Source organism: Apis laboriosa, unplaced genomic scaffold (assembly GCF_014066325.1).
Source record: "Apis laboriosa isolate Shangri-la unplaced genomic scaffold, ASM1406632v1 scaffold34_cov151, whole genome shotgun sequence".
Classification (NCBI taxonomy): domain Eukaryota; kingdom Metazoa; phylum Arthropoda; class Insecta; order Hymenoptera; family Apidae; genus Apis; species Apis laboriosa.
In genome coordinates, this window is record NW_025222928.1 from 7,119,741 (window position 1) to 7,144,327 (window position 24,587).

The window sequence follows — 24,587 nt, forward strand, 5'->3', positions numbered from 1 at the left end:
ATTACCACTCATAGACATACTCTCGCGTGTGTAAGGGTAACCGATACGTCGGACGAGTTGACACACGCGCAGCAATGGCGTACCCCTTTGAAGAAGCCTGAACGTGTTCTGTCGTTTAATTTTTCTTTGTGCAGCTGTGTTTAAAGTGAGTGAAAAAGACAAATAATTTGAGTAAAATTTCTTATATATAAAGCAACGATAGAATTGCAAAACAACGTCGGCATATTAAAGTGTTTCAATCTTGTTGAAACGAAGAAACGAGACGTTACGCCCAGCCTGTTCAGATCCAAGCCCCCATTGCTTGCTCTGATATATAAATCTACTCTTCGTTTTCATGAATGTCTCTGAATTTTGTAAATAAAAAATCTGATTAAAAGTGGAAGTGTGGCATTTTAACGTTTAATTGCAAATATAATGCATACATGTAGCAATCGAAATATTACGTGCGAAGGATTTGTGAAAGAGTGAAGTGGATTACTATATGTATCGAGAATTCGAAAGGGAAAAGACGAAAAAAATACGTTTATATAGAGAAGAAAAAGGATTTTGAAATAGAAACGAGAGATTAGAGAGAAACAAATAGAAAGGGAAAATCATAGAAGGCAAAGATCGATGTTGCAAGGAAGCCGGTGTCCAACAAATCAGGGCCGGTGGTGTTCGAATTCATAGTCAGTTGTAAGCTCTTTACGACTTTTTTTCCTTCTCTCTCTCTCGAAATATGCGATAACGCTCTTTTGCTCATGTACATTGGGGGCTTCTGCCTCGAGGGCTTTCCTTGGTGTTGGATATAATAGCTGATTGGTCCAACCCTTGGATAAGGCAACCCTCTCTCGCAGCGATGAATCGGACCATTTTTTTTCGTCTCATTTCAAGATTTGCCCATAAAAATTGCGAAAAGTACCACAATTATTAAGAGGATCGTATTGTCAATACGATTGGAAGAGAGATATTAAGAAACCTATTAAGAAAAGAAGGATAAAAACAAGGGAAGAAAAAAAAAAGAGAAAAGAGAAGTAAAAGAAAGGGGTTAGTCAAGAAAACTAAAGAAAAAAGTGCTGGAGAATCGCGAATTCGCGTCTCCGGCTGTGTGGTGAAAGATCGGGTAATCTCAACGCTGGGCGAGACGGAGAGCAGTGGATCGTGGTCGTCATCGGGGAGAATAATCACGAGGATCCCACGAAATGAGAGGCTAGCGTTCGAGGTGGGTCGTTGGTCAGCGGGCGTGCAAGAAGGGACGGTTCGGCGGCGGAAGCCTGGATAGTAGGAGGTTTCCAACATGGCCGCTGCCTGCTACGAGAAGGAAGTGGTGGTAGGTGCCGCTATGCATGGACACGGTCATCACCATCACCACCACCATCATCATCACCATCACCATCACCATCATGGAATCGGCGGCGGATCTACCGGCGGTGGCGGCGGCCCGGCTGCCACGGGTGCCGCGACGGGACCGAGCGGACAGCAAACCGTCCTGCCGGCCGCATCGACCGGCATCCTCGACACCACCGTCACTGCTGCTGCCGTCGGCTCCGGTACGACCGCAAACACAAATACGACGACCGCCACCGCGACCGCAGCAGCTGTCGCAGCCGCGGCGGCAGCCGCTGCGGTTGCAGTCACCACCTACAAGGACTACAAGGATTACTCGCAACCTCTCCACGTTGACTGCAGTGTCGAGTACGAGCTGCCGAGCCAAGCAAAACCACCACCCGGTGGCGGTGAACCTCTTCTCATGATACACCCATGCTATTATCGACGAGCTGAACGCGAAAGGAGAAGTCCTTTCGTCAACAATCTACCACCACCAGCGAACGCGCCGATTTCGTCGAGGCGAAGCAGCAGGCGAAGTGCCTCGGCCGCTGTCGTTGCCACCGCGACCGCAGCCGCTGCCGTTTCCTCCACCTCGTCCGTTGTTGCACCCTCTTCTACGGCTGCCGCCGTTTCTACCTCGACCGTGTCATCTTCCAGCTCCGCTGTCGCAGCCGCAGCAGCAGTCTTATCGGCAACTGTTGTCGCAACAAGCGATTCAGGATCGAATCTCGTTTCCACAACCAGTCAAATGTCTGCTGCGGCTATGGCAGCTTCCTATCGTGCGGCTCTCAACGCTGCTGCAACTCTATCGCAACAACAACAACAACAACAACAACAAAGACGTCAACATCACCCGCAACAGCAACAACAATCACAAGCACCTCCACCGCCGCCACAGCAGCAACAACAAAGTCATCATCTTCATCGATCTCATGCTCATCCCCTCCACAATCAACAACCGCAGCAGCAACAGCAGCAGCAGCAACAGCAGCAAGTAAGTTCGGTGTCGTCAACCTCTTCCGCCACCGAACTAATCTCTGCTGATGAAAAAGCAGTCATATCAGGTATTTATCAACACTACTTCCGCGCAATGCGCGCTCACAATCATCAGCATCGACAGCAACAGCAGCAACCGCAGCAGCAACAAGCAACGCAGCAACATCGAACGACTCATCAGATTCATCATCAACCTCACCAAAGCGACCGAAGTTCCTCCTCGTCGGTGACACCAACGGTTACGTCAATATCCGGCATATTACGGCAGACTTATCAACAGACGTATAATGCGACGAATTCGAGTTCGTCAAGTCATCTACGGGCAACAACGGCCTCAGTGGTCGGGCATCATCCGTATAGGCGACCGTCGACGACGTTACGTGCAACGTCGCACATTGGTCAACAGGCTTCCTCCTCTTCTTCCTCGTCCTCTTCCTCCTCGACGTCGATCGGTGCTTCCAGCAGCGTTTCTTCTGGTGGCGTTTCCAGTGTATACGCGAGCACGATACACAGGCATCATGCCACTTCGCTACACGCCCTTCAAGCGGCTGGTTTTTACGAAACGCCTGGTTATCATGCGCTTTTGCCGCAGAGTTAGGTGTCTACCAGCAGCGTGAACTCGCTCGAGACCGACCCTATTGCCAACCTTCATTTATTCACCTAATCCGGCTACAAAGCTGTGTGCTCTCTCTTCCCTATTGTACGACTTATCTTCCATACTCGTTAAAGCGCATACGGGTTGGTCTAACTCTGCCTAGTACACTCGGGATACATCTATCTCTGCGACATACACGCTACTTCTCCCTACGTGTATTCACTGTATATACGTAAATGTGTATGCATACGTATATACGTGTATGTATGTACCGTCGTCGACGCAACGATCGTACGTGCCGTGCTCTCCGTGTTGGCAGTAGTGTGCGGGTGGCCGGACGGACGGACGGACGGACGGACGAGCAGAAAGCCACAGAATAAACACACGACGCATACACACCACCACCATCACCACTATTATACACAGATATACATTCAACCAGAGACAGATGGATGGAACCGCGAACAACTGAAATGGTCGTCTATCGACCAATTTCATCCACCTGCGATACGTGTGCGCTTCTCAGGTATAAAAATCCATTTGCTTAGGTCTTGTATTAACGTTTTATTATTTTTAGTCATACACTTTCAGCCAAAGACACGAGATTTCCTCCGCGTAAATTCTTGAAACTCGAATGCCTTTCTTAGCCGGGCAAACATCGTGTACACGCGATCCTTCTCTCGTTGTATGCCATCGCTGCTGTAGTCACGACGACGGTGGCGGCCGCGGCGGCGGCCCCTTTCGCTCTTTTTCTCATCTCCTTCATCTTTGAATACCGACGGATCGCGTACACAATCGGTCAACAAATAGTATTTTTCAGATATACGATCGATATACATACAATTTAGTCGCATTTTCAAACGAATTATACATTATATTGATTGTCAATAATTCATTATATCGTTATTCCCTAACTAGCGAATAGCTTTGATTTCGCTTCAGGTCTTCTCTGCTTATATACTCGGATCCGATCGACAATCATTGTAATCGCAAGTGCCAAAATTTGAATGCAACGTTATGTACATTTTCCGATAGAGTACAAGCGCAATTTTTTTTTCCTCGAACAAAAACCACATACAAGCACACTTGTCTTTTTTTTCTCTCTTCTTTTTCCTGCGAGCATGTACAGGAAACGACAATGTGACGTAGCAATTGCATTTGTCCTGCTCTAACGGAACGTCCGTTTCTCGTTTCGTCCTTTCTCCCAGAACGCTTCTCGTTTCTTCGTTCGAACTTCTTTGTTTTTCTCCATCTCTGTCCGTCTCTCGGAACGGAACATCTCTAGAAAGGCGAGAGAGGTCCGAGAGAGAGTCGGGGCAGCAGGATTTCTTCTTTTTTGTCCTGCGCCCTTTTCAAAGAGCGCGCTCAAGGAGAAACGGACGGGGACCGTATTTCGTTACACGGTAACGATCGATCAACGTGACCGCACGACCGCACTGGCGGTACGGGCGAGCCGTGGCGAAGCGAGACGAAGCGAGGCGAGGCGAGGCGAGGCGAAACGAGACGACGACGAGTCGGGACGAACGGTCGGGACGGGACGGGATGGGACGGATCTGGGCGGTTACGGGACGTGGGGAGTACGAGGGACGCGACCAAACCAGACGAGAAGGGGGCGCGGTCAAGATGGGGATCGGTATATAGACGAAACCAAGAGACTGCTCGCACGCATCGGAGGGAGCGGGACGCGTCGCCGCGTGTTCCGAAAACACTGACGACCGCGTACACGGATGGACGTTAGACTAACAGCCGCTAATGTGAACCTGCGACTCCTATAATTTCCAACCGTCGTGCGTCTCGCAGAACTTTGGAAAATTGGTTAGAAGGGGAGAACTAGATAGATTGGAAGTAACTTCGGGAATACTCGAAGAAATAAAAAGGGGAAGAAATATGAAAGTCACGTTTCGTTGCTTCATTCGATAAAAAAAAAAAAAACCTCTCGATAGGGTATCGATTCTAATAAATTTCTTTTCGTGAATTTACATTCAACTCTCACCACTCCCTTTCATGTGACTGACTTTAACGACCTGTTTTCTCCGATTGTTACAATAATGTGTTAAGAAAAGACTGCTCGCAAATAGTTTATTTTTGTAGGAAAAACTCGTGTATTTTCGTGCGATGTTTCCCGAAAAGAAATTCGTGGAAGAGATCCAAAGAAAAAGAGAAAAAAAAAAAAACTGTGAATAAAATAGAAAGAGGAGGAAAGGGTCGTATCGTCTACAGTGTATCGCGGTGTGTTATCCTCTAGCGCGTATTGCGTTTGACACGAAATGTATCGAAAATACTTGATGGAGCACAATCAGGCGCAATCGTACCTCCTTCGGGCGCACACAACCCGGTCGATAGTAAATACGTTTCCTAGTTATATAGATCGTGGCTCTGTGCGCACGGCAGAGGGTTAAAAACTTCATCCACTGATAGATATTTATACGATGTGGAAGGAAGGAGGGCATTATTGTGCCTCGTTGAAACCCCCGTCGAACTCGTTATATAATGTGACGTGGACACATCAGGTAATTAGGAAGCGTCGCAAGCAGAAATGTTGGCTGCTGACTTTGAAAAGGTTTCACTGGTTTGTTTATCGGTTTCTTCCTATCTTTCTCGCTCTTCGCCGAATGGACAAAGAAAAAAAACTTCGCTTGTACGTTATTTTTAAATATACACATAACGCCTGTGGAACTATTTCTCCACGATATTCTACTTTCGAATGATCGTATCCCGATGGATTTTCACAACGCGTGAAAATGGTGGCCATGTTAAATCGTGATCGGTACAATCGGTTCACGGATCGAATTCTGATTCGACTGATTCCAATATCGGGATCGGACACAAAGGCGACGCGAAAATGTTCAGTTTCGTGTGTACACGAAGTCTCTCGTTCCTGGTAAATTTTGTTGGCAGAGCTCGGTTGTCGAGAGCAGAGTTCGTTCCTGGCACCACTTACCCTTCGCCGTCCATCTCGGCCGAGCATTTCCGCCCCGGTGTTTTTGCTCGTTCAAAGGGAACGAACCTCTTAGCGACGAAGTAGAGGGAAGCTAAACGGATACAGGGCCTAAATACAGTTACTTGAACTGTGAAGGACGGAAAAAACTTTTCGCGTTACTCTTTTTGCAAACTGTTTACCAATCGATAGACTTTCGACTGATAAAATTTCGTATTTTCATTCTCGAAAAATATCAATTATTAGTTTAATATTTGTTCATATGTGTATTCTAAAATACCGAGATGTTAAAAAACGATAGGTAAGTGGATTTTTTAAGAAGTAAAGAATTATAGTGATAGTTTCCGATAATATAAAAAAAGATAAATGTAGATATCGTTAATCCCAATTATCGATATTTTTTATTCTTTTAATATTTTTAATATTCACTTCTTTTTTTTTCCATTTTTCTTCAAAAAGAAAAAATTTTTTTAAATAATTAAAAAAAAATAAGTAAATTTACATTTTTAATTTTAATCGTTAATCTTCGATTAATTATTTGATTTGATCAGCTTTATTAAACATTTTTCCATCGATTCTTCATCTCTAGTTTGATATTTCGATCTAGTTTCTCCTTTTTCTTCGTTCATTTGCCCTCTTTTTCTCTTCAGTTTCTCCGTAATCTGCCATCAACCGCCTATATACATATACACTACTTTCATGTTCGATTCGTATATGCTGTCGTATATTCCATCGCTTCCTATGCAAAGGATACGCTCGTAGAATTCGATTGTCGTTCGTCGGTATGTCGAAAGTGAAAAAAAGAGGGGACTCGCGGACGAGCGAGCGAGCAAAAGAATGAACGAATAAGACTGTTAGCCTGGGAGCATTGTAGCGTCGCTACGACGAGACACGGTCGAATGTCAAGCGGAGTGTCGGTGCTGATACGATCGAGCTACGCCTTAAACTTTTCACCTCGTGCATATCAGGAATCAAAGCTAAAAAAGTGCCTCGCCTCTTATGATTACGCGATTCATGAGAAACCGTCTAAACCGTCTTTGTTTGTGCCGAAAGTTTCGCGTGTGCCAAAATTTACGTTTATTGCATATGCATTTTTATCGTATCTTTCCCGAAACTCGAAAATTACTCGAAAATATTCGTTTGCGCATTTTTTTTTTTTTTTTTTTTTTCCCTTCCAAATCAGTATTACTTTTTGCATTTATATCGCCTATATTCCAGGTGAGGTCAACGTTTACGTCAATCAGGTATATTATCGTTGTTATCGTCTCGAAAAAGCTGGGAGCATTACGTAAGGGGAACGTTGAACGACTTTCCGGGCTGCGCGCATCTTCTCTAGGGGAGATAACGCGATAGAGGCGCTCCTCTTCTCTCTCTCGTAGTTGCCACCGGCTCGATCTCAGGAAACACGTGCACGCTGTGCACCACTCGCTTTTTCTTTTTTCGCGTCTGATTCCACGATTCTTCTTCTCTCCCTGCACGGAACACACTGTTCATCGTGATGGCATATATATACATATATATATATATACGTGGCAGAATCCACTTGCATAGAAATTTCATTTTTGTCCTCTCTCTCTGTTCAACTTGTTTATCCTAACCGAGGCTATCCCATTAAGTTGGAAACGTCTCGATCGAAGATGTATTTTCAACGAACGAGTTCTATGTTCGCCGCCGAGTTCAACGAGTACAAGAACGAGCGTGCTTGTGTAATATACGCGTTAAACATCACATAGAACCACCCACATGACTCGATGCGACACGTGTGTATCGCGAAGGAAATAATACACGGCATGTGCGGTCGTTTCGGTCATTTCTTTTCTTCTTTTTCTTTTTTTTTTTTTTTTTTTTTTTTTTTTTTTTTTTTTTTTTTTTTTTCTTTTCTTTTATTTAACATTTGCATTCAATGAATGCATTTCTACACCGAAACGATTACGATACTTTTCCTTCTTCTGTCTTCCTTGTCCTTTCCTTCTTCTTTTTTTTCGGGGAGGGGGAGTTTCTCTCTTCTTTCTCTTTACTTTGCTCGATTGATCCGCAAAAACTCTTGATTGTTTGTCGCGTTTGTAGTTCGGCGAGAGAGCAAGGCATATATTTACTCTGTAATAAAACGTGCTTCCTCCGTAAGCGGGTACGAGAAAAAAGAAAAAAAAGTCTGGCATCAAATATTTTGTCCTACGTCGCGCGTAACGAACTATACGTAAATATACGATCAAGCTTATTCTCGAAATACGTGTGCATCGCGTCGTTTGATGGAGAGAGAGAGAGAGAGAGAGAGAGATAGAGAGATAGAGAGAGTGTGTGTGTGAGAGAGAGAGAGAGAGAGAGAGAAAACGAAAGAAACGAGAGATAGAGAAACTGTGCTCGAACGTGCCTCGCCCTCCACTATATACGAACGTATATACTTTTGTGCGTATACAGTAGACGCGCATCGGATAAAAGCTCGATTCACATTCGACGGACAACGAGGAACGGTGGAGAGGAAACGGGCGAGAAAGAGAAGGGCGGTAAAGATAAGAGGGCACAAAGTATGCCACTTTCGATGCGACAGACCGTGGGTCCCTTGTCCCCCTGCGAGACGTCGTTCGAAATTAAACTAAATTGGCCGTGGATTTTCACGAGACAGGGACAACAGAGTGTTGCACGTATTGCTATCCTCCTGGTTGCCCGTTCACTGTGAATCAGCCGACGAAGAATGGCGTGTGCACGCACCACGGCGCGGCTAATACGCGTGCGTACACCTTCTCAACATAGTTCACTACTATTAACTCGGCCTTAAACAAAATGACGTAAACTGCCTCAAATAATTAATATATTAAACGAGCTAGCGCGCCCTCGACTTACACTTTGACTGAACGAATAACAAACTCCTAAATCTTGTGTAATAATTATATAGTATTAAAAGGGATCGCGATAAGTTAGTGGATCGCGGCGAAGAGTAGAGTGTTACGCGAATTCGTGTCCGCCGGCAAAAACGATGAAACGAGCGAAACAAAAAACGGGGTTATATAGATAACGATCGATCGGAAGGAGCGTATATAACGTGTTCGTTCAGCGAGCAGAAAGAGAAGAGTGACAGAGAGAAAGGAAGAAGGGCAAAGTAGGCGTGTAGCGCATTCTTAAACGAAAACTACATATTCTCACGTTCTCGGCAGGCGTATAAAATGATGCACGAGCGAGTGGATCATAGGAGGGAAATGTATCGATCCAACTTAATTACGTTTAACTCCTCGTTTATCGCCGTAAACGTTTATCGAAAAGAAAGGAGAACAATTCTTTCCGTTCCTCGCTGCGAATCGTGAAGGGTGTAACATGATGTATGCAACAGATAAGCAACACGCTTGGCGCGTACCGTGGTCGAGTAATGAGAGGGACAGGAAAAAGGAATGATGGAGGAAGGAAGGAAGGAAGGGTAGGAGTACCAGCAGGAACAGGAGGAAGGAGGGGGAGGGTACAGGGGGTGATCGAGACCGCGACGAAACAAACGATGCCGATCTCGTTGCTCCTGCTCTTGGACGAGAAGAAGATGGTTCGGATAAGCGAGGAGGAGGGGGGACCGTTCAAAAGACTAACGAAAAGAATACGCGCTCTCGAAAGAGACATATTTAGTTTTGGTAGTTTCTAGGATGGCAAGGGGAGAGAATTGAGCCAAGACGATCAGGAGAGGATGAGAAAAAAATTGCAACGGTGCTTAGAAGAAGCGGCAACGTTTGTATCCAAATCCATCCTGTCCTCTCGGCTCAAACTTAATAATAACGACGACGGGTGGGACGACGGTGGGACGATGACAAAGACGATGACGATGACGGGATGACTGGGTGTTTCGAAGGACGGTAGTTCCTTCGTTTATGTATTATACAGGACCGCGCAAAGGATATACTCGACAATAAGGATCGTAGCCGGTCGAACGCGATCCATACCCCACGAGAGTTAATCGAGAAACGGACGAACTCCTACGGCTTTTATGGCTCCGCTCGTAAAGATATACCCAAGGCTTTTTCCGTGGAACTCGGGACCCCTCCGAACACCCGGTCCTGGAACACTGGGGCAGAAACGACGACGGAGCGTAGATAGACGAGCGAGCGAGCGAACGAACGACGACGACTGGCTGGTCGGCCAGGTACGTGGTGGTAAAGGTAAAGGCTCTCTCGCAAAAGGACGGCAAGCGAGCGAGCGAGCGAGCGAGCAAACTGTGTGTGCCAACCGTGGCTGTGGCAGGTAGTTGCACGCCGGAAAGCACCGGTTGTACAAAGACCGACCCGAAGCCATTTTTGATCCACGATATCCTCTCTCTGCTTCCAGCCGAGACCCCGAATTACAATGTGTGCTCCCCGTGCGCGCTTCACCGTGGGTGGACCACCTTGGCTCTACGCGAATTTTTCTTAAATCGCCTACCCTCTCTCGATGAATGATCTCTTTCTACGGCAGGCCAGCCCGAACGGCAGGCTTCAAACGGATGGATGGACAGAGGGAGGGAACGGAGACGAGGTAGAGAGGACTGCTGTCAGCCGGCGAATGAAAAGCGCTTAAGAAGCTGCGCGGCATGCACCTAACAATGACCTTACCTACCTCTCACGCACGAATTGTTCGTATACCAAAAGTACACCGGCTGATTCGGCAAATATAACGTACGTTATTTTATTACGCTATTCTTCGTACGCGTCTCGTTGTATACACCCGGTTTATATACCAAAGCACGCTCCATGCCAACACACATACTTCTTTATCCTTATAATTCGTTTCGAGTTACCTAGAATCTTTTTCAATCTCGTTTTCGATCTTTCGCGATCTTTTTTTTTTTTTTTTATTATCATTTCTTTTCGACTTTTTTCCATTCCGCCTTTCAATTATTCGCATTCAGTTCGTAAGAACTGAAGAAATCACTTCCACGCCGAATCGTTAAAAATATTCTTTGGAATACGTAATATGGTCGCGTCGAATCTCCGATGGAAACGTATGGTCGTAAAGGGGTTGCGGTTTTTCGATAGTTAAACTCGGAGGGGAGATAACGGGATAAGTGAACAGATAGAGCGTAAAACGCGCGAGAAAGAAGGAATCGGAGAGAGGGTGAAGGAGGACTCGATCCTGGAAGCGAGCGCGCCGCGTGGCTATGAAAAGGAAAGACGTATCCATGCGTCACGAACGTCGGGATATTATAGGTTACCCTGTCTATCCACGGATAGTCTGAACGATAGTTCGAAACGACGATGGACCACGCCCTCGGCCTGCCATCTCCACTTCGACCAACTCTAGACGATCGATCCTTTCCTCGCGACAAGCTGGCAAAAATTACCACCGCAAAAGTCGAGCACGAAACGGGACAACTGAATACGCCCCTGGAGCGACCCGAGGCCTGCCTCTCCGGCCAATCGATACCATACCGTGTGCCTCTTCCGTTTGACAGCCTTTGCGACGTTTCTCTCCCTGCTTATTTCGTTCTTTTTCCTATTTTTACCATCTCTCTCTCTCTCTCTCTCTCTCTCGATTCTTCTTTCTCGTCAGCCAGAAACACGACATTTTTCCTTTCTCCTCGAACCGGAACAGGGGGATGGATTCGTATCGTAAGTAAAGCGAAACGAAGCATGCCTCGACGGTCGATCGCATTCCTTGGAACGAAAAAAAAAGAAAGAAAGAAGAAAAATAAACTCTGTTAATCGCTTATACGACACATCGGCGTGGCGAACGATCGATTGGCCCGAGACAATCTGATGTGCATGGGGCCCATGGTTGGCTCCACGTGCCATCCGCTTGCTCGCTTCCTGCTACATTTCTGATCCATCCGTTTCCGCGAAAAGCGTGTGCAACTTAACGAGCAATTGTTCTCCTTCTAGTTCCTTGCTTTTCGTGATTAATCGAAAGTTTCCAATTGCTGCGCCACTACCGTGTATCTGCCTGTTGGTTGGCGCGTTCGTTAACAGCGGCGTATGCATATGTGTGTGTGTGTTTACTTTGCTCGATCGTTCATTAAAATTCGAGCCGATGCGCGTGTTATTTCTTCCCGTCACGGTGTTGTATTGGACTTTGGAGAGAGCTTTTACGAGGAACAGAGCGTATGCGTGTGCGTATGTTTACATGTGCGCCGCGTGTCTACCTTTTGCGAAACGCGCCGCGTGTCGCCTTGTTTATCCATCGCCGCCATCGCCGTCGTCGACGCTCTGGTGTGGCGTTGACGATCCTTTTCCTCGGTTCTCGAAAATGACTACTACGGGAATCTTCGTTTTTTGAGGGGTGAAGCTAGCTAATCAACTACTACTGTATTATCGGTGAGGAGAAAGGGAGGAAAAAAAGAAAAAAAGAAAAAAAAAAAAAAAACAGAACATACCTACGCATTTAAGATAATGTACAAGTCTCTAGTGTGATACATTTCTACGCTTATTCTCTTAACTGTAGTCATGAAGTCTAAAGTAACGATACCTCGTTGTGGTTTGTAACGCGGATTAAAAAAAAAAACAAAAAAAATAAAATAAAAAATACAAGTAGTTCTGTAATAACAATAATAAAGAAAAAAAAACAAGCAAAAGAAAGCAAAAGATTAAAAAAAAAAAAAAGAGAGTAAGTAAAGGAATAAAGAAGAAAAATAATGACGTAATGATAAAAAAAAAAATCCGCTTAGGCTGACCTTAAACTGATAAAAAAAAAAAAGCGATAAAAAGCTCGCAAAAGGCGCCAATGTACTCGTAGAATGGAATTGTCCGGCGGCAGACGTCCTAATTAATCGCAACACTTGAAATTGTAAACGACCGCCAAAAAAAAAAAAATAAATAAAATAAAATAAAATAAAATACCGTTCGACTTATAAGAAACACTGGATAATAAAAATGAAAACCCAGAGCGTGAGAGAAAGAAAGAAAGAAAGAAAGAAAGAAAGAAAGAAAGAAAGAACGAGATATTTGCGGATCCAAGAGATGGATGAGATGGATGCGTGGATCCAGATGAATGGATGACTATTTCAAAAACACGTGTGGGTTGATCGATTCGTCAAACGTATGTATGTGTGAATTTACGCGCAGAGTATTCGAGGATGTAGTGTTCGGCATGTACATAATTCTGTATATACGAACGAATCACTGACTGTACAATACCACCCAAATATATTTATATTTCATGTTAAAACAACTTCGATACTATTTATTTCTTCGTTCCAGCTACTGCTTCTCGTGTTAATCAAATTTGCCTATGCAAAATACGCGTTATAGAGAAGAATTTCTCTCTCTCGTGCCGTAGGAAGAAAGACAACGCTTGTGTTGTCTCCTATCGTAAAAGTGGAAGGAAACAGGAAGAAGGGGGAACCGTATGTAACAGTGATTTTCAGAGAACTGAATCGACAAATTTTACTAACGGCAATATGACGCGTGCGTATCGTCAAGGAGAACCAGTCCATTGGCGGCTCGTGTACGAAGTTTAATGATCACCGGGGATCTTCTTATTTTCGTTGTTATATTCTCGCCGTCTTCTTCCGTTTTCCTCATTCTCGACGGATTGCGTAACGCGCACGCGCTCGTCAAATAAATTACGTGCGATCTTATGTATCTTGGACACCGAATTACTTTCTACGTCGTAAAGAAAGAAAGAAAGAAAGAACGTCACAGGCTATCGTATTTATTTTAAAAGCGTTTAAACATAATTAAATGCAAAATCTTTTAACCTTTGAGCGCGTAACCTCTCCTATTTGAACTGAATAAACTTGCATACGAAAGGTGTGCGACCCCGGCGGCCACAATGAAATACAGGAACCACGCTTCCTGGTGCAATTTCAACCTTTTGTTGCCATTATTTTTGTCATGACGTTTCATTCTATTTAACATTCCTTCGGTCTGATAGCTGGTATTGTTTTTTTCAGTGTGCGCCATGGCCTCGCTCGATAATGTCCCCTATCGCGTGGAACAATTTGTTGAAAATACTTCCTTTTCTTTTTATTTTCTTTTCTCTAAAATTATCGACAAGCTTGCGATTAAATACAACCGTATAAATACGATGACTTTACGATTCTTTGTTATTCATGATATTCCGGCGAATACGCCACTTTCCGTAGTATACTTGCCATGACGTCATTAGTCTTCTATTGTATTCGATGACACGCTTCTATCGAACTCGATACGGAATTATAGTTGCCACGGGGAATTGTAGATTACTCTGCAACGTTTTACAGACACATATCATGGAACGTATTTTTACAAAACTTCCTGAGTTTTCTCATAAAGTTTTCTCATCTTCATAAAGTTGGATCGATTCATACGTAATAAAAAAAGACGCGTGTAGGATGTTGTAATTTGGAAAATCACTCTGGCATAAATAAGTTTGGCACGTATGATTACGTGTATAATATGCACTTATCTTCATACTTTCGTGTATANTTTTTTTTTTTTTTTTTTTTTTTTTTTTTGACAACTGACATATCGCGCACAAAGCAAAAATGCAAACGAAATTAGGGCTCGAAACTTTCGATGTACACGCGCGCGTTTCAAGTTTCGTATCATCGATCGTCTCCTTAAATGAAAGAAGTCCGGTTTGATTGCATTACCAAGTGCATCAAGGACTAGAGAGATGGTCAGAGAGTGTAAGCTACGTGAAGCGCATCGATATTTTCGAGCCGCAAATTTTCACATGTTCCTGCGATTTCCTTTTAGCGTACCGCAAGTTGGTACGCCATACATTCCGACCATCGTATATGTACCATTCTCTTTTTAACTTGTTCGTTTTTTAAACGAATAAAGGATATCTTTTTTTATTCGCAAATTTTTACTTGATATTTTAAACATTTATAGGAAATACAACTGCGTATATCCATTATTAAAATATTTTTGAAAAATGAAAGATGAAATAGTCGAAGTGTTTCCATCTCTGCGTCATTGAATTAATTCTTACGTATACAATTTGTATGCGAAATAATGAATATATCGTTATCGAATTAATTATACGACAGTATATTTGACAATAAACTTTTCATGTTTATATTTCAAAATAAAAATTTTTCGGCCATATGATTTTGTTCTATACATATTCTCAACGCGTTACGCCTATGCGAAGGCCCCGTATTCAGGACCCACATGGAACAGTGAAAAGGATAAGCACAAGAGTCTTGGTTCAATTGCTGAGTTAACAATCGGGCAACGATTCGCTATAACGCTCCAGGTAACTCAAATAACAATTTTTTTTACAGATTTTATATTCGAACGTACATTTGAACATCTTTAGAGTTGTCAAAATCAATTGACATTGAGAAGAGAAGACTAGATATTCCAAGCGCCGAAAGAGGAGTATTGATATTGCAGCAAGTACGAAATCTAATGCACTTTCGTTCTTCCCACGCGTTCCAATCAATATTAGGTTACTATTATGATATTTTTCTTTTGGAAATAAGAATATAATCTTGTGAAAAATACATATTAATAAATTTTTTATTTTTTCATCTAGAAAACTATTAAAATATTATAAGAATGTACCTTTAATAAAAGTTTAAAGTTTTTTTTTTTGATAACTTTTAACCTTGGATATTGATATTACCATTGACCGCGAAGAAATTGCATTTTTAAATTCAATAAAAATAATTTGTCTAAAAATTTCTAAAAATAAATTTTATTTATCCCTGCTAATATATTAAAAATTATATCGAAATATTATTAAGAGAACTATATATCGAAATACTTGGAATAAACGATTGTTTTGTAAAAAAAATTATAATATATGCAGTTTTAAAAATGATTGAAAGATTATAAACTAAGATTACAAATATTTAGATATCATTATTGTCAAAGTATAACGAAGGTTAATTATTTTTATATTGACATATAAAAATTTTCAGGTTTATAGCGATAGGTTCCTTATTCATCCTAATGTCTTGTAGGATTTCATAGGATGCTAATGCATCGACCACCTTGTATTTATTACTAGCAATATTATGGAAATATTTCCTAGGAATCCAATAATTTCATTGGATGATTATATCGAGGTATATCGTTCTTTTAAAATTCATCTTTAAATAATTTTATAGTATCATGTACTTTTGAAAACAAAAAATAATTTTTTTCTATATTATATATTATATTTTTATTACATACAATTAATTCAATAATTATTTGAAAATAAAAATTTAGATATCAGATACTCAGAGCGCCATCTATGAATCGCATAATGTGGCTGCTCTCTACGAGAAAGGCATGAGTGAAATGCCGTAATATTTGTACGAAACATCTTCAAACGTGCTTAAATTCGTGAATATTAAATGTGAGTCGGGAGTTGGTGTTAAGTGTACTATGTATTATTTAGACGTTTCTCTGTTAGTACATTCAATTAGTTTTTAAATTTTTATTCATGCACATAACTTAACCTAAATTTCGAGAACGATCTATATGAATAAAACTCAAAGTAAACAGTTAAATACGATTAAGTTAAATATATGCACTATAAAAAGTACATTGTTTCAAGGAAATATTATCTTTTTCTTTCATAATTTCATGTTTGTTATTTTTATGATTACATAAAATTCGTAATTTCCTACGTAATCAGATGTAATAATTCTTTATTTGCAATTTTTACACTATTTATCATATATTTTTATATAACAATTGTAATTATTATATCTTCTAATTATTTGGAAAATTTTTTATAAAAAAACTTTTTTTTTGTTTTTAGAATATTACCACATAATCCTGGTCTTGAAGTGTCAAGAGTTTATTTAAAGAAAAACATTCTTGAGTCAATAAAACAATTATTTGGTGAAGAAGGAACTAAGTATACTATTGATATCCTGAAATATAATCCAAAAGAACTTAGATGTGTTTTAAGGTGCACCGATGATTGTTATGTACGTTTAAGAGCAGCATTAACCTTAAGTGAAAAATACGAAGGACAACGTTGCACTTATATTATTCATCGTGCTTCGCCAAATTTATTATCATTTTGTGCTGATAGTAGGAATTATAAACATTAAAATATAAAGATTTTGGACATAAAAACAACTTAAGTTTGAAGAAAAACCAACTTAATTCACTTACATCATTTTCTAAAAGGAAAATATTGATTCTTTTGTTTTATATTAATTTTTTTTATTAATTATTCAACAATGCCATTCGTTCATAAGGAAGGTAAAGATACTATAATCTTTGCTTCAAAGGAAGATCATGCAACACCTAGTAAAATAGATCTTCCAGAACCAGAACCAAGTCCTGGTCTTTTGTTAGCAACTGGAGAAATCAATTGGAATTGTCCATGTTTAGGAGGTATGGCTACTGGACCGTGTGGTTTGGAATTTCGAGAAGCTTTCTCTTGTTTTCATTATTCAACTGCAGAACCAAAAGGTTCAGATTGTTACGATGCATTTAAAACTATGCAGTCATGTATGGTGCAATATCCAGCGTTATATGGAAAGAAAGGAGGGTCTTTAGATGATTTAGATGATGAAGAAGATCCAATGGATGAACATAAAAAAAAATTAGAAAATGAAAACAAAGTCACGCATTTAGAATCAAAAGTAAAAGAAGTTCCTCACAGTTCTAGTATCGAAACAGGAATAGAACAAACTAATGTTAAATGAATGATTGTTTGCTTGTCAGTAAATAAATAAAATGTAATGCATTTGCATTACAAAGTTAGAGTAAATTTTTACTAGAATTTAATAAAATAGAATTTCTAAAGTTCTTACAAGAAATAGGTTGTGCAAGAAAGCATTTTTGAAATAAAATATCTTTAAATATTGTTTTCCCGTTATTTTGTTCTCAATTTTTAAAATTGATACGCACGCATATATTTAAATTATATTATTAATGAATTAAATTAAAATTAAAATTTAAATCTCGTAATCTTACAATGATTATTTTTATTTAAAGAACAAAGTGATGCTCAAACATATTAAATTAATATTTTTTTTATTTCTTATTTTTGTTCTTTGAATTTCAGTTGACTGATGGTGATATACTGTATATATTGTAATCAATAAATTGTTCCACGAATTAATAAATTACCATCTTATATATGACGCACGATTTAATTAAGGAGAAAGATAATTTTTTCATGATGCGATATCAAATTTGTCCTATTTGTTCGTGCCGCGACAACAAGATAGTTGACGTCATTGCCGTCCGATGGCAGTGCGATCTTTCTCTGCGAGAAAGATGGAACCAATGTGCTATGACGTCAACTTTATGACCTCCCCTCTTTTGTTCCATCCCTTGGGACAGTCGGTCTCGTGTATACAACCTCTACCACCACGCCGCGGTCGTTTACCACCACCACTGTTGTAACGAGTCACTACTACTACTAGCTTCACCATCGTCATCGTCATCGCCATCACACCATGAGTTTGGCGTTCGTCGATCGTTTCGTACGTGTAGAAGAATGATGTGTTTTCGTTTCATAACGTTAAGTGAGTGAAGAACGTATGTTGGTGCATTGATTTCGATAACGGGAGAATAGGAAGGAGTTACTACGAACAAAGTACGGAAGAGACAATTGGAACGAAGAATTTCGTGACGAGTGAAGGCGGATTATAAGCTGGATACGTTCCTTGGCAGTGACCGAGAGTATCCTAGTATTGTATCATCCGAAAAAAGTTTCTCTAAAATTTTTGACTTGCCATGGATCATCCGAAAAAAGAGAAGAAACACAAGGAGAAAAGAAGGTGAGTGAATCGCATGAAAATTAAAACTCGGTGTACCCGTATGGACATTACGTTGCTTGAACCTCGAATTTTCATAATTTTCACCAAAAAATTCGAGTATATTGTTAATTATGTCATTCTACCTTGTTTGATCGCATGATTGTTCGTAGACACTGTTTAGATGTTGGAATTGACGAAGACCAAAGACAAATTCAATGTGTTGCGCGCGCGCATGTCGCGTTCTATATGCGTGAGTGAGTGAGTGCGTGCGTGTTTGACGCAATCGCGTTTCCTCCGAACGGTAGTCTCTCTCTCTCTTTCTGTTTCTCTCACAACTCTTTCTATTCTTCTTACACTCCTGATATTTTCTTCTCCCCACCCTTCTTTACAAGATTACTTATGCCTCTTCTCTCTAATAATCCGATCTCTTTTCATTTGCTCTCCAGCTGCGATTGCATATATGCATCGCGAGCGAAACTATGAAAGCAAAAAAAAAAAAAAAAAAAAAAAAAAAAAATTGCATACTAGAAAAATACAATTAAAAATTATTTATCAAATTGATTTGTAGATTTACGTAGATTGGCACGTTATATTGGGAAACCCGTAATACCTCGAAAATCCGAGCGGGGATTCATCGATTTCTCTTTTCTTGCGCTGAAACGCCATTTGAATGAATTTTGCGGTCAAGCAAATCGTCATCTATTTGACATAAAATTCTTCTAATATCGAATTCTTTTAGAATAATTTCATATTCTTGTTTTAAAAGAAAGTTTTGTTGTCTTGTGTGCATATTACGTTGTATTATATCGCGATAAGAAAACAGAAATTACAAAGATACATAAATCGTATTCAACAACTTCTTGTTTTTATTTTTTCCACGTGTATTCATTCTAACGCAAGCTTCATATGTATATATTGGACTAGACAACGTAATAAAATTATGAAATAAAAAAGCAAAACAAAACAATATCATCCTAACCTGAAAAAGTACGCATTGCCATAAAAAGTTAATACATATTTTTATATATATATGTATATGTATACGTATATATATATATACATATATACGTATATATACGTATATACATATATATATATATGTATATACTTATAAGATATCACACATCACAATGTTAATATGTATTTTCATAGTTGTAGTTTTTATAAATCATGAAATTCCCATTTGGAAGCTGTACACGTGTGCAATAGATAAATTTCTATCGATCGTAAAAATAGCATCGTTTTCTCGGAACCATTAAAATTCAGATAAATCAAGAACGCTTGTGTCACGCGCATCATGTATGTTACTTTCAAACTCGTCGCACAATCAAATGAACCACATGGAGATAAAGCGTACTTATTTACATGTACGTCCGTCTCGTTTTCCATAAAATATTCCACCCTGTTTAGAAACATATATACACGTGTTATTGACATTTGTTTAACTTCCGAAACGATCGATTAACGGGAGTTTAATGAATAAATTAATTTCGATCGACGAACGATCAACGATCCAATTGTTTCTTAACAACCGCCAACATAAAGAGCAATAGTTATCGTATCTCGATATCATTGCGACGTTCGAGGGAAACTTGTACGTAAATTTTCACACATAGTGTTTAACACGTATATATTTGCCACGATGAATGTGAACGTTTTTTATGTATTACGTGAATTCGTAATGATGGTTCGGTTGTTCGTATAGCCCCATTTGGAGGAAAAAGAGAACTCTCTCTGCTTCAGGCTAAACGTAGATACGTATTTCTCTTGTACCATGCGATAGGGACACGTACACACACACACACACACACAAACACGATCGTGTCCGTTCGATATATTCGGATGACGAATATATATATATATATATATATGCGACCTTCTGAAAACTTTCTTTTTCCAATTAGTCTTATACATTAACAGGTTGTTTATACGTTCGACGAACTATCAAATCTCGGTTATTTTTAACTAAATCTCTTATCCGTTCAATTTAGCGTCATGTCAATTTCGGGAAAATTTTTTTATATACCGGTGCGATGACCTGAATAATCAGTTAAAATTCCTCGTATCGAAATCATTAATAGCAATGAAAAATATCCACGTAGAATATTTTTATCCGTATTTCTATATTATTCACTTCTTTGCTATCGCATTATTAAGATAATTTATATATAAAAAAAAAAGAAAAAAAAAATTTACACGTGGAAAATGAATATTTCCTTCGAATATATTCGTGCATGAAATTTTCTTTCTTTTTTTATTTTTATTTTTTTCATTTTTTATAAATCATTTTATTGCAAAGACACAGACAAAAAATACAGACAAGTATCTCTGGATAAGATAGAGACTGTTTATTGCTTGTTTTCAATCGTTCGTTAACCGACAATCGGCGATATTTATTTCGATCGAAATGACGCTATATCCAAAAATTTAATTTTCAACTTTTATCAACGCTTTTACGTTTTTACGTTTTTTAGGTATTCGAAAAATGCAATTCTTTATCTTTATCTCGAAGATTGATCATTAGTCTCGATCGCCCTTTCGAAACATTTACACCTAGCCAATACCTTGAATATTTCTCGAACGACGATTACTATTTAAATCGTTAAATCGGGCAAAGTTATTCAGAATCAAGTGCCGTTTCCGCATTCACTCGCTTGATTATAGTTTCCTCGATCAAGGCTGATCGCCGTGGCGTATCGGTGATTGGCGCTTGATACCCGTTCCCCTTCTCTAAATATACAAGATCTATAGGTACGTATAGATTCATTGCGATTTAGCATGTTGGAAAATCGCGAAATCGTGGAGAATATACATATATACATATATATATATATATATATATATTTATCTTAACCGATTCCGAGGAATAACCTTGAATTATCGGTATCGTTTATAATAATATCGGTCAGTAACTAAGAAACTGGAACAAGAGAATGTTTCCATATATGTATATACATACGCATATACATAGTTTATACATTATATAGTAATAATTATCTCATTACGTAGAGGGATTCGTTCGATAACGATGGAAAGATTTTTTACGCGAAAACTTTAGATTTTTCGATACCGATAGAAGGGAGATTAAAGTAATTGGAAGATTAACTGTGATTCGTCGGAGAAACGAAATCCAGAGAGACTGGTCTATCGTGTATCGCGATAGGTGGTATCGTTATCACCGGAAGATAGCCATCGTTCCAAGTGTGCAAGACAACAAGGTTTTGTGTTCTCGGTTCTAGTATCGCGTGAACCGTCGAGCCAGCGAAAATTCGATCCCGCCGTTGGAACGATTTCTCGAAGTGCGTTTCTTGGATAGGCAGAATGCCGTCTCGTGGCTATCCCCGACGGAACACAGTCTTCTTCCCTCTGGGATTGGATTCGTCCACCGCGTCTCTGCCTTCTGAATCCAACCTGCATACACCGACGTACACGCTGCTGCGCGATCGGTTTTAACAAAGAGACGCAGGTCGAGATAAAACTCGAAGCGAGAGGAGGAAGAAAACTGAACGTGAGGGGAGGAACGAAGGAAAGTCGAACGAGAGGAGTCGGGGCTCGTTCGAGGCCGATCTCTCTCATAGAAAAAGAAAGAATCGAAGAAAGGAACATCGCGTGGCCGTCGAGCTCCACCACTTTACACCACCACCACCACCACCACCACCACTACTACTACTACCATCGCTTCACGATAAAAAAAGAACGCGTGGTCGAGGAGGAGGGGGAGGAGGGGGAGCGAAAGAAAGGAAAAAGAAGAGGTGCAGAAGAGAAGAGGGGGAAGCAAAATCGGGCCAAAGTTTTATTTCGTCGTCTCGTCCGTTGCTTGCGAGTAACGGGAAGAGGAGGAGGAGGAGGGTCGGCGCCGGCGTTTCGTTGCGCGGCGTAAAAAAATCTGGAGAAGGAACGCCGAGATCGATCGGCCGCATCGAACGTACGCACGTTCCAAAACCGGTCGAAGCGGCGATCGAGCGCGATGATCGCGCCACGTGTCGTGCAGCACCCGATCGTTAGGATGCCCGATAACGAATCCGGTCGTTGCACCGAGTGGACGGCCAAGCAGCCGGCCTACGCCGCTCTCTACGACCACCCTCGACCCACCCTCCCTTCCTGCCGATTCGCTCGAGCAACGCCGATCCAGCAACCCCTCCCGATTAACGATTATGCCTTCACGGGAACGGCTTACGGCCATCAAATACTCTCTCCCAACGTTGGAACGATACCTTATCACGCGCCCCTTCCGTGCGTGGGACCGACCGTCACCGTCGACTTGCAGTCCCAGCGCCACGGCCAGTTTCGCCATCATCAAAATGCAGGAGCAGGGAAGAATTGCCAATTGGGTCCGGTCGACGTGGAGGATCTGGCCCTGTACTTCGAGCCCGAGAAATCGCAGACCGGTTGCCCGTCCCGGCCAATCTATCGGCCATCGATCAACTCGTCGAATTTTCGTCGGGCAACGAGATCGATCAACAACGCGTATCCGTCGACGAGCGACGAACAATTGTCAGAATTTCCCTCGAACGTTGCTCACTTGCCGATGTGCAACAATGATTGGCTCGACGGACAATTTTGCGACACCTGTCCGCAACAGCAGTTCGCTTTTTGCACGGAGGAGCGATGGCTCCAATGCCCGGCGAGCGACCGTTGTCCCCTGTACGACGAAGCTATCTACCCCTATGGACAAAGTACACCGGTTTTGCCACCGTGCGTCTACGAGGATTTGGGATACCGATATAACGGGGACGAACAAATTCTCGAGGATTATTTGTAAGTTAATTATGAGGTTCATTAGGAGATAAAGGAAAGAAAGGTTTTAAAGTTTTCGCGTTATATATCATCTTGGAGAATTTAATTGAACGTTAAGTTACACCGAATAAGAGTACTATAACAAGGTTTCTTCTTCGAGCGAGAATTTAATTTCTTAATTATTTCGTATAATCATGTCAAAGAATTAAACGACGCGCGTTTCCACAACGAAGAAGAACAATTATTCAGGAGGATTATTTGGAAGGAGGTAACGTGGTCGGTAAGAATTCGATGGAGTTTCGAGGGGGATTGCAGTAGAGAGAAAATTGTGGTAAAAATATTTTCAAGAAGTGGAGAAAAGAGCAGTGTTCGAAGGTCGTTTTGTAGAGGAGATAACAACCATTCGAGATAGTCGAGACGTGACAACACGTATTTGATGTAAATCTCACCTTTTGCCCGATATTTACGCCATTCTATATATATATATATATATATATATATATATATATATCTTGTTACAGACAATTATAACGTCACAACATTTTAAAGGAACCAGATAGCAAAACACAGTCGAACAACCACTCGAAGTAGAATGCAATTTTGCGATCGAGCGTCGAGATATAGAAATAAGTCTTTCAGGGTCGCGACTTTTACTTACTAGCATGATCGTAATTTTTATAGCTTCACAGTTATTCAATCATGTTACGCAATATAGGTGAAAAAAAATTTACCTATCGAGCGGAATTGTTAAAAGTATGGCGTAGAAAAGTAATATCCATTTAGCGGCGCAAAGTTGCACCGCACCCCCTTTCAAGCAAGGGGTATGTTGTAAAATCGAAAGGAACGATCAAAAAATTTTTTTTCTTTTTCTCTTTTTTTTTTTTTTACAGGAGCAACGAGAAGAGGAAGGAGAAGTCTCGCGATGCGGCAAGATACCGTCGAAGCAAAGAGACGGACATTTTCACGGATCTAGCCGCCGCCCTTCCCGTAACACCGGAACAGGCAGCTCATTTAGATAAGGCCAGTGTGATGAGACTTGCCATCGCCTATCTTAAAGTGCGCTCGGTGGTCGACTGTAGTAAGTGTGCCGACGTTGAACAATTTCCTTCATACGACACCTTTAATTACACCCTTGAGAAAATTCTTGTCATTCTATTATCGTCGTTAATTTTCAGTTCCACGCCCGATGACCAAATCCGAAACGTTGAACCAAATGGACGAATTATTTTCCAAAGCTCTGAATGGATTCATGCTGGTGCTTTCCAGCGATGGAAACATGATCTACCTGTCAGAGAACGTGAGCGATTATCTTGGCATTTCCCAGGTGCGTTTCCCGGTAAAACGAAAGAAATATTTACCAATGATGGAAAGTTGGAATAGAAAGGAGAGAGAGAGAGAGAGAGAGAGAGAGAGAGAGAGAG

General features: G+C 41.0%; 4 protein-coding genes across 6 annotated transcripts in view; all 4 read left to right on the forward strand.

Annotated features, from left to right (window-relative positions):
* The first annotated feature begins 6 nt into the window (after positions 1 to 6).
* Positions 7 to 12,947, forward strand: LOC122714819 (centrosomal and chromosomal factor-like). Its single transcript, XM_043936510.1, has 2 exons — positions 7 to 3,425; positions 10,137 to 12,947. Exon 1 carries the CDS (start codon positions 1,277 to 1,279, stop codon positions 2,900 to 2,902), a length of 1,626 nt encoding a protein of 541 aa, XP_043792445.1. The 5' UTR covers positions 7 to 1,276; the 3' UTR covers positions 2,903 to 3,425; positions 10,137 to 12,947.
* Positions 12,948 to 15,696: 2,749 nt separating this feature from the next.
* Positions 15,697 to 16,897, forward strand: LOC122715130 (ribonuclease P protein subunit p14). Of its 2 annotated transcripts, XM_043937056.1 has the most exons (3): positions 15,697 to 15,783; positions 15,929 to 16,110; positions 16,467 to 16,897. In XM_043937056.1, exons 2-3 carry the CDS (start codon positions 16,088 to 16,090, stop codon positions 16,762 to 16,764), a joined length of 321 nt encoding a protein of 106 aa, XP_043792991.1. In that variant the 5' UTR covers positions 15,697 to 15,783; positions 15,929 to 16,087; the 3' UTR covers positions 16,765 to 16,897. The 2 variants fall into 2 exon arrangements, 1 of the variants encoding a protein (XP_043792991.1); XR_006346786.1 differs by lacking the exon at positions 15,697 to 15,783 and having other exon boundaries at positions 15,980 to 16,058; positions 16,467 to 16,605.
* On the forward strand, positions 16,765 to 17,819 carry LOC122715129 (mitochondrial intermembrane space import and assembly protein 40-B). The gene has a single exon (XM_043937055.1). The coding sequence runs from the start codon at positions 16,897 to 16,899 to the stop codon at positions 17,365 to 17,367; it is 471 nt and encodes a 156-aa protein (XP_043792990.1). The 5' UTR covers positions 16,765 to 16,896; the 3' UTR covers positions 17,368 to 17,819.
* A 194-nt stretch (positions 17,820 to 18,013) lies between these two features.
* LOC122715128 (protein similar) overlaps positions 18,014 to 24,587 on the forward strand; it is a 31,187-nt gene continuing 24,613 nt past the window's right edge. Inside the window, exons 1-3 of one of the 2 annotated variants that reach the window (XM_043937054.1) lie at positions 18,014 to 18,450; positions 24,057 to 24,244; positions 24,342 to 24,490. In XM_043937054.1, the coding sequence (XP_043792989.1) occupies positions 18,407 to 18,450; positions 24,057 to 24,244; positions 24,342 to 24,490 (381 nt within the window). In that variant the 5' untranslated portion in view covers positions 18,014 to 18,406. Of the gene's footprint in view, positions 18,451 to 22,185; positions 23,188 to 24,056; positions 24,245 to 24,341; positions 24,491 to 24,587 lie in introns of those variants that run through there. The other variant, XM_043937053.1, reaches the window with a different exon arrangement.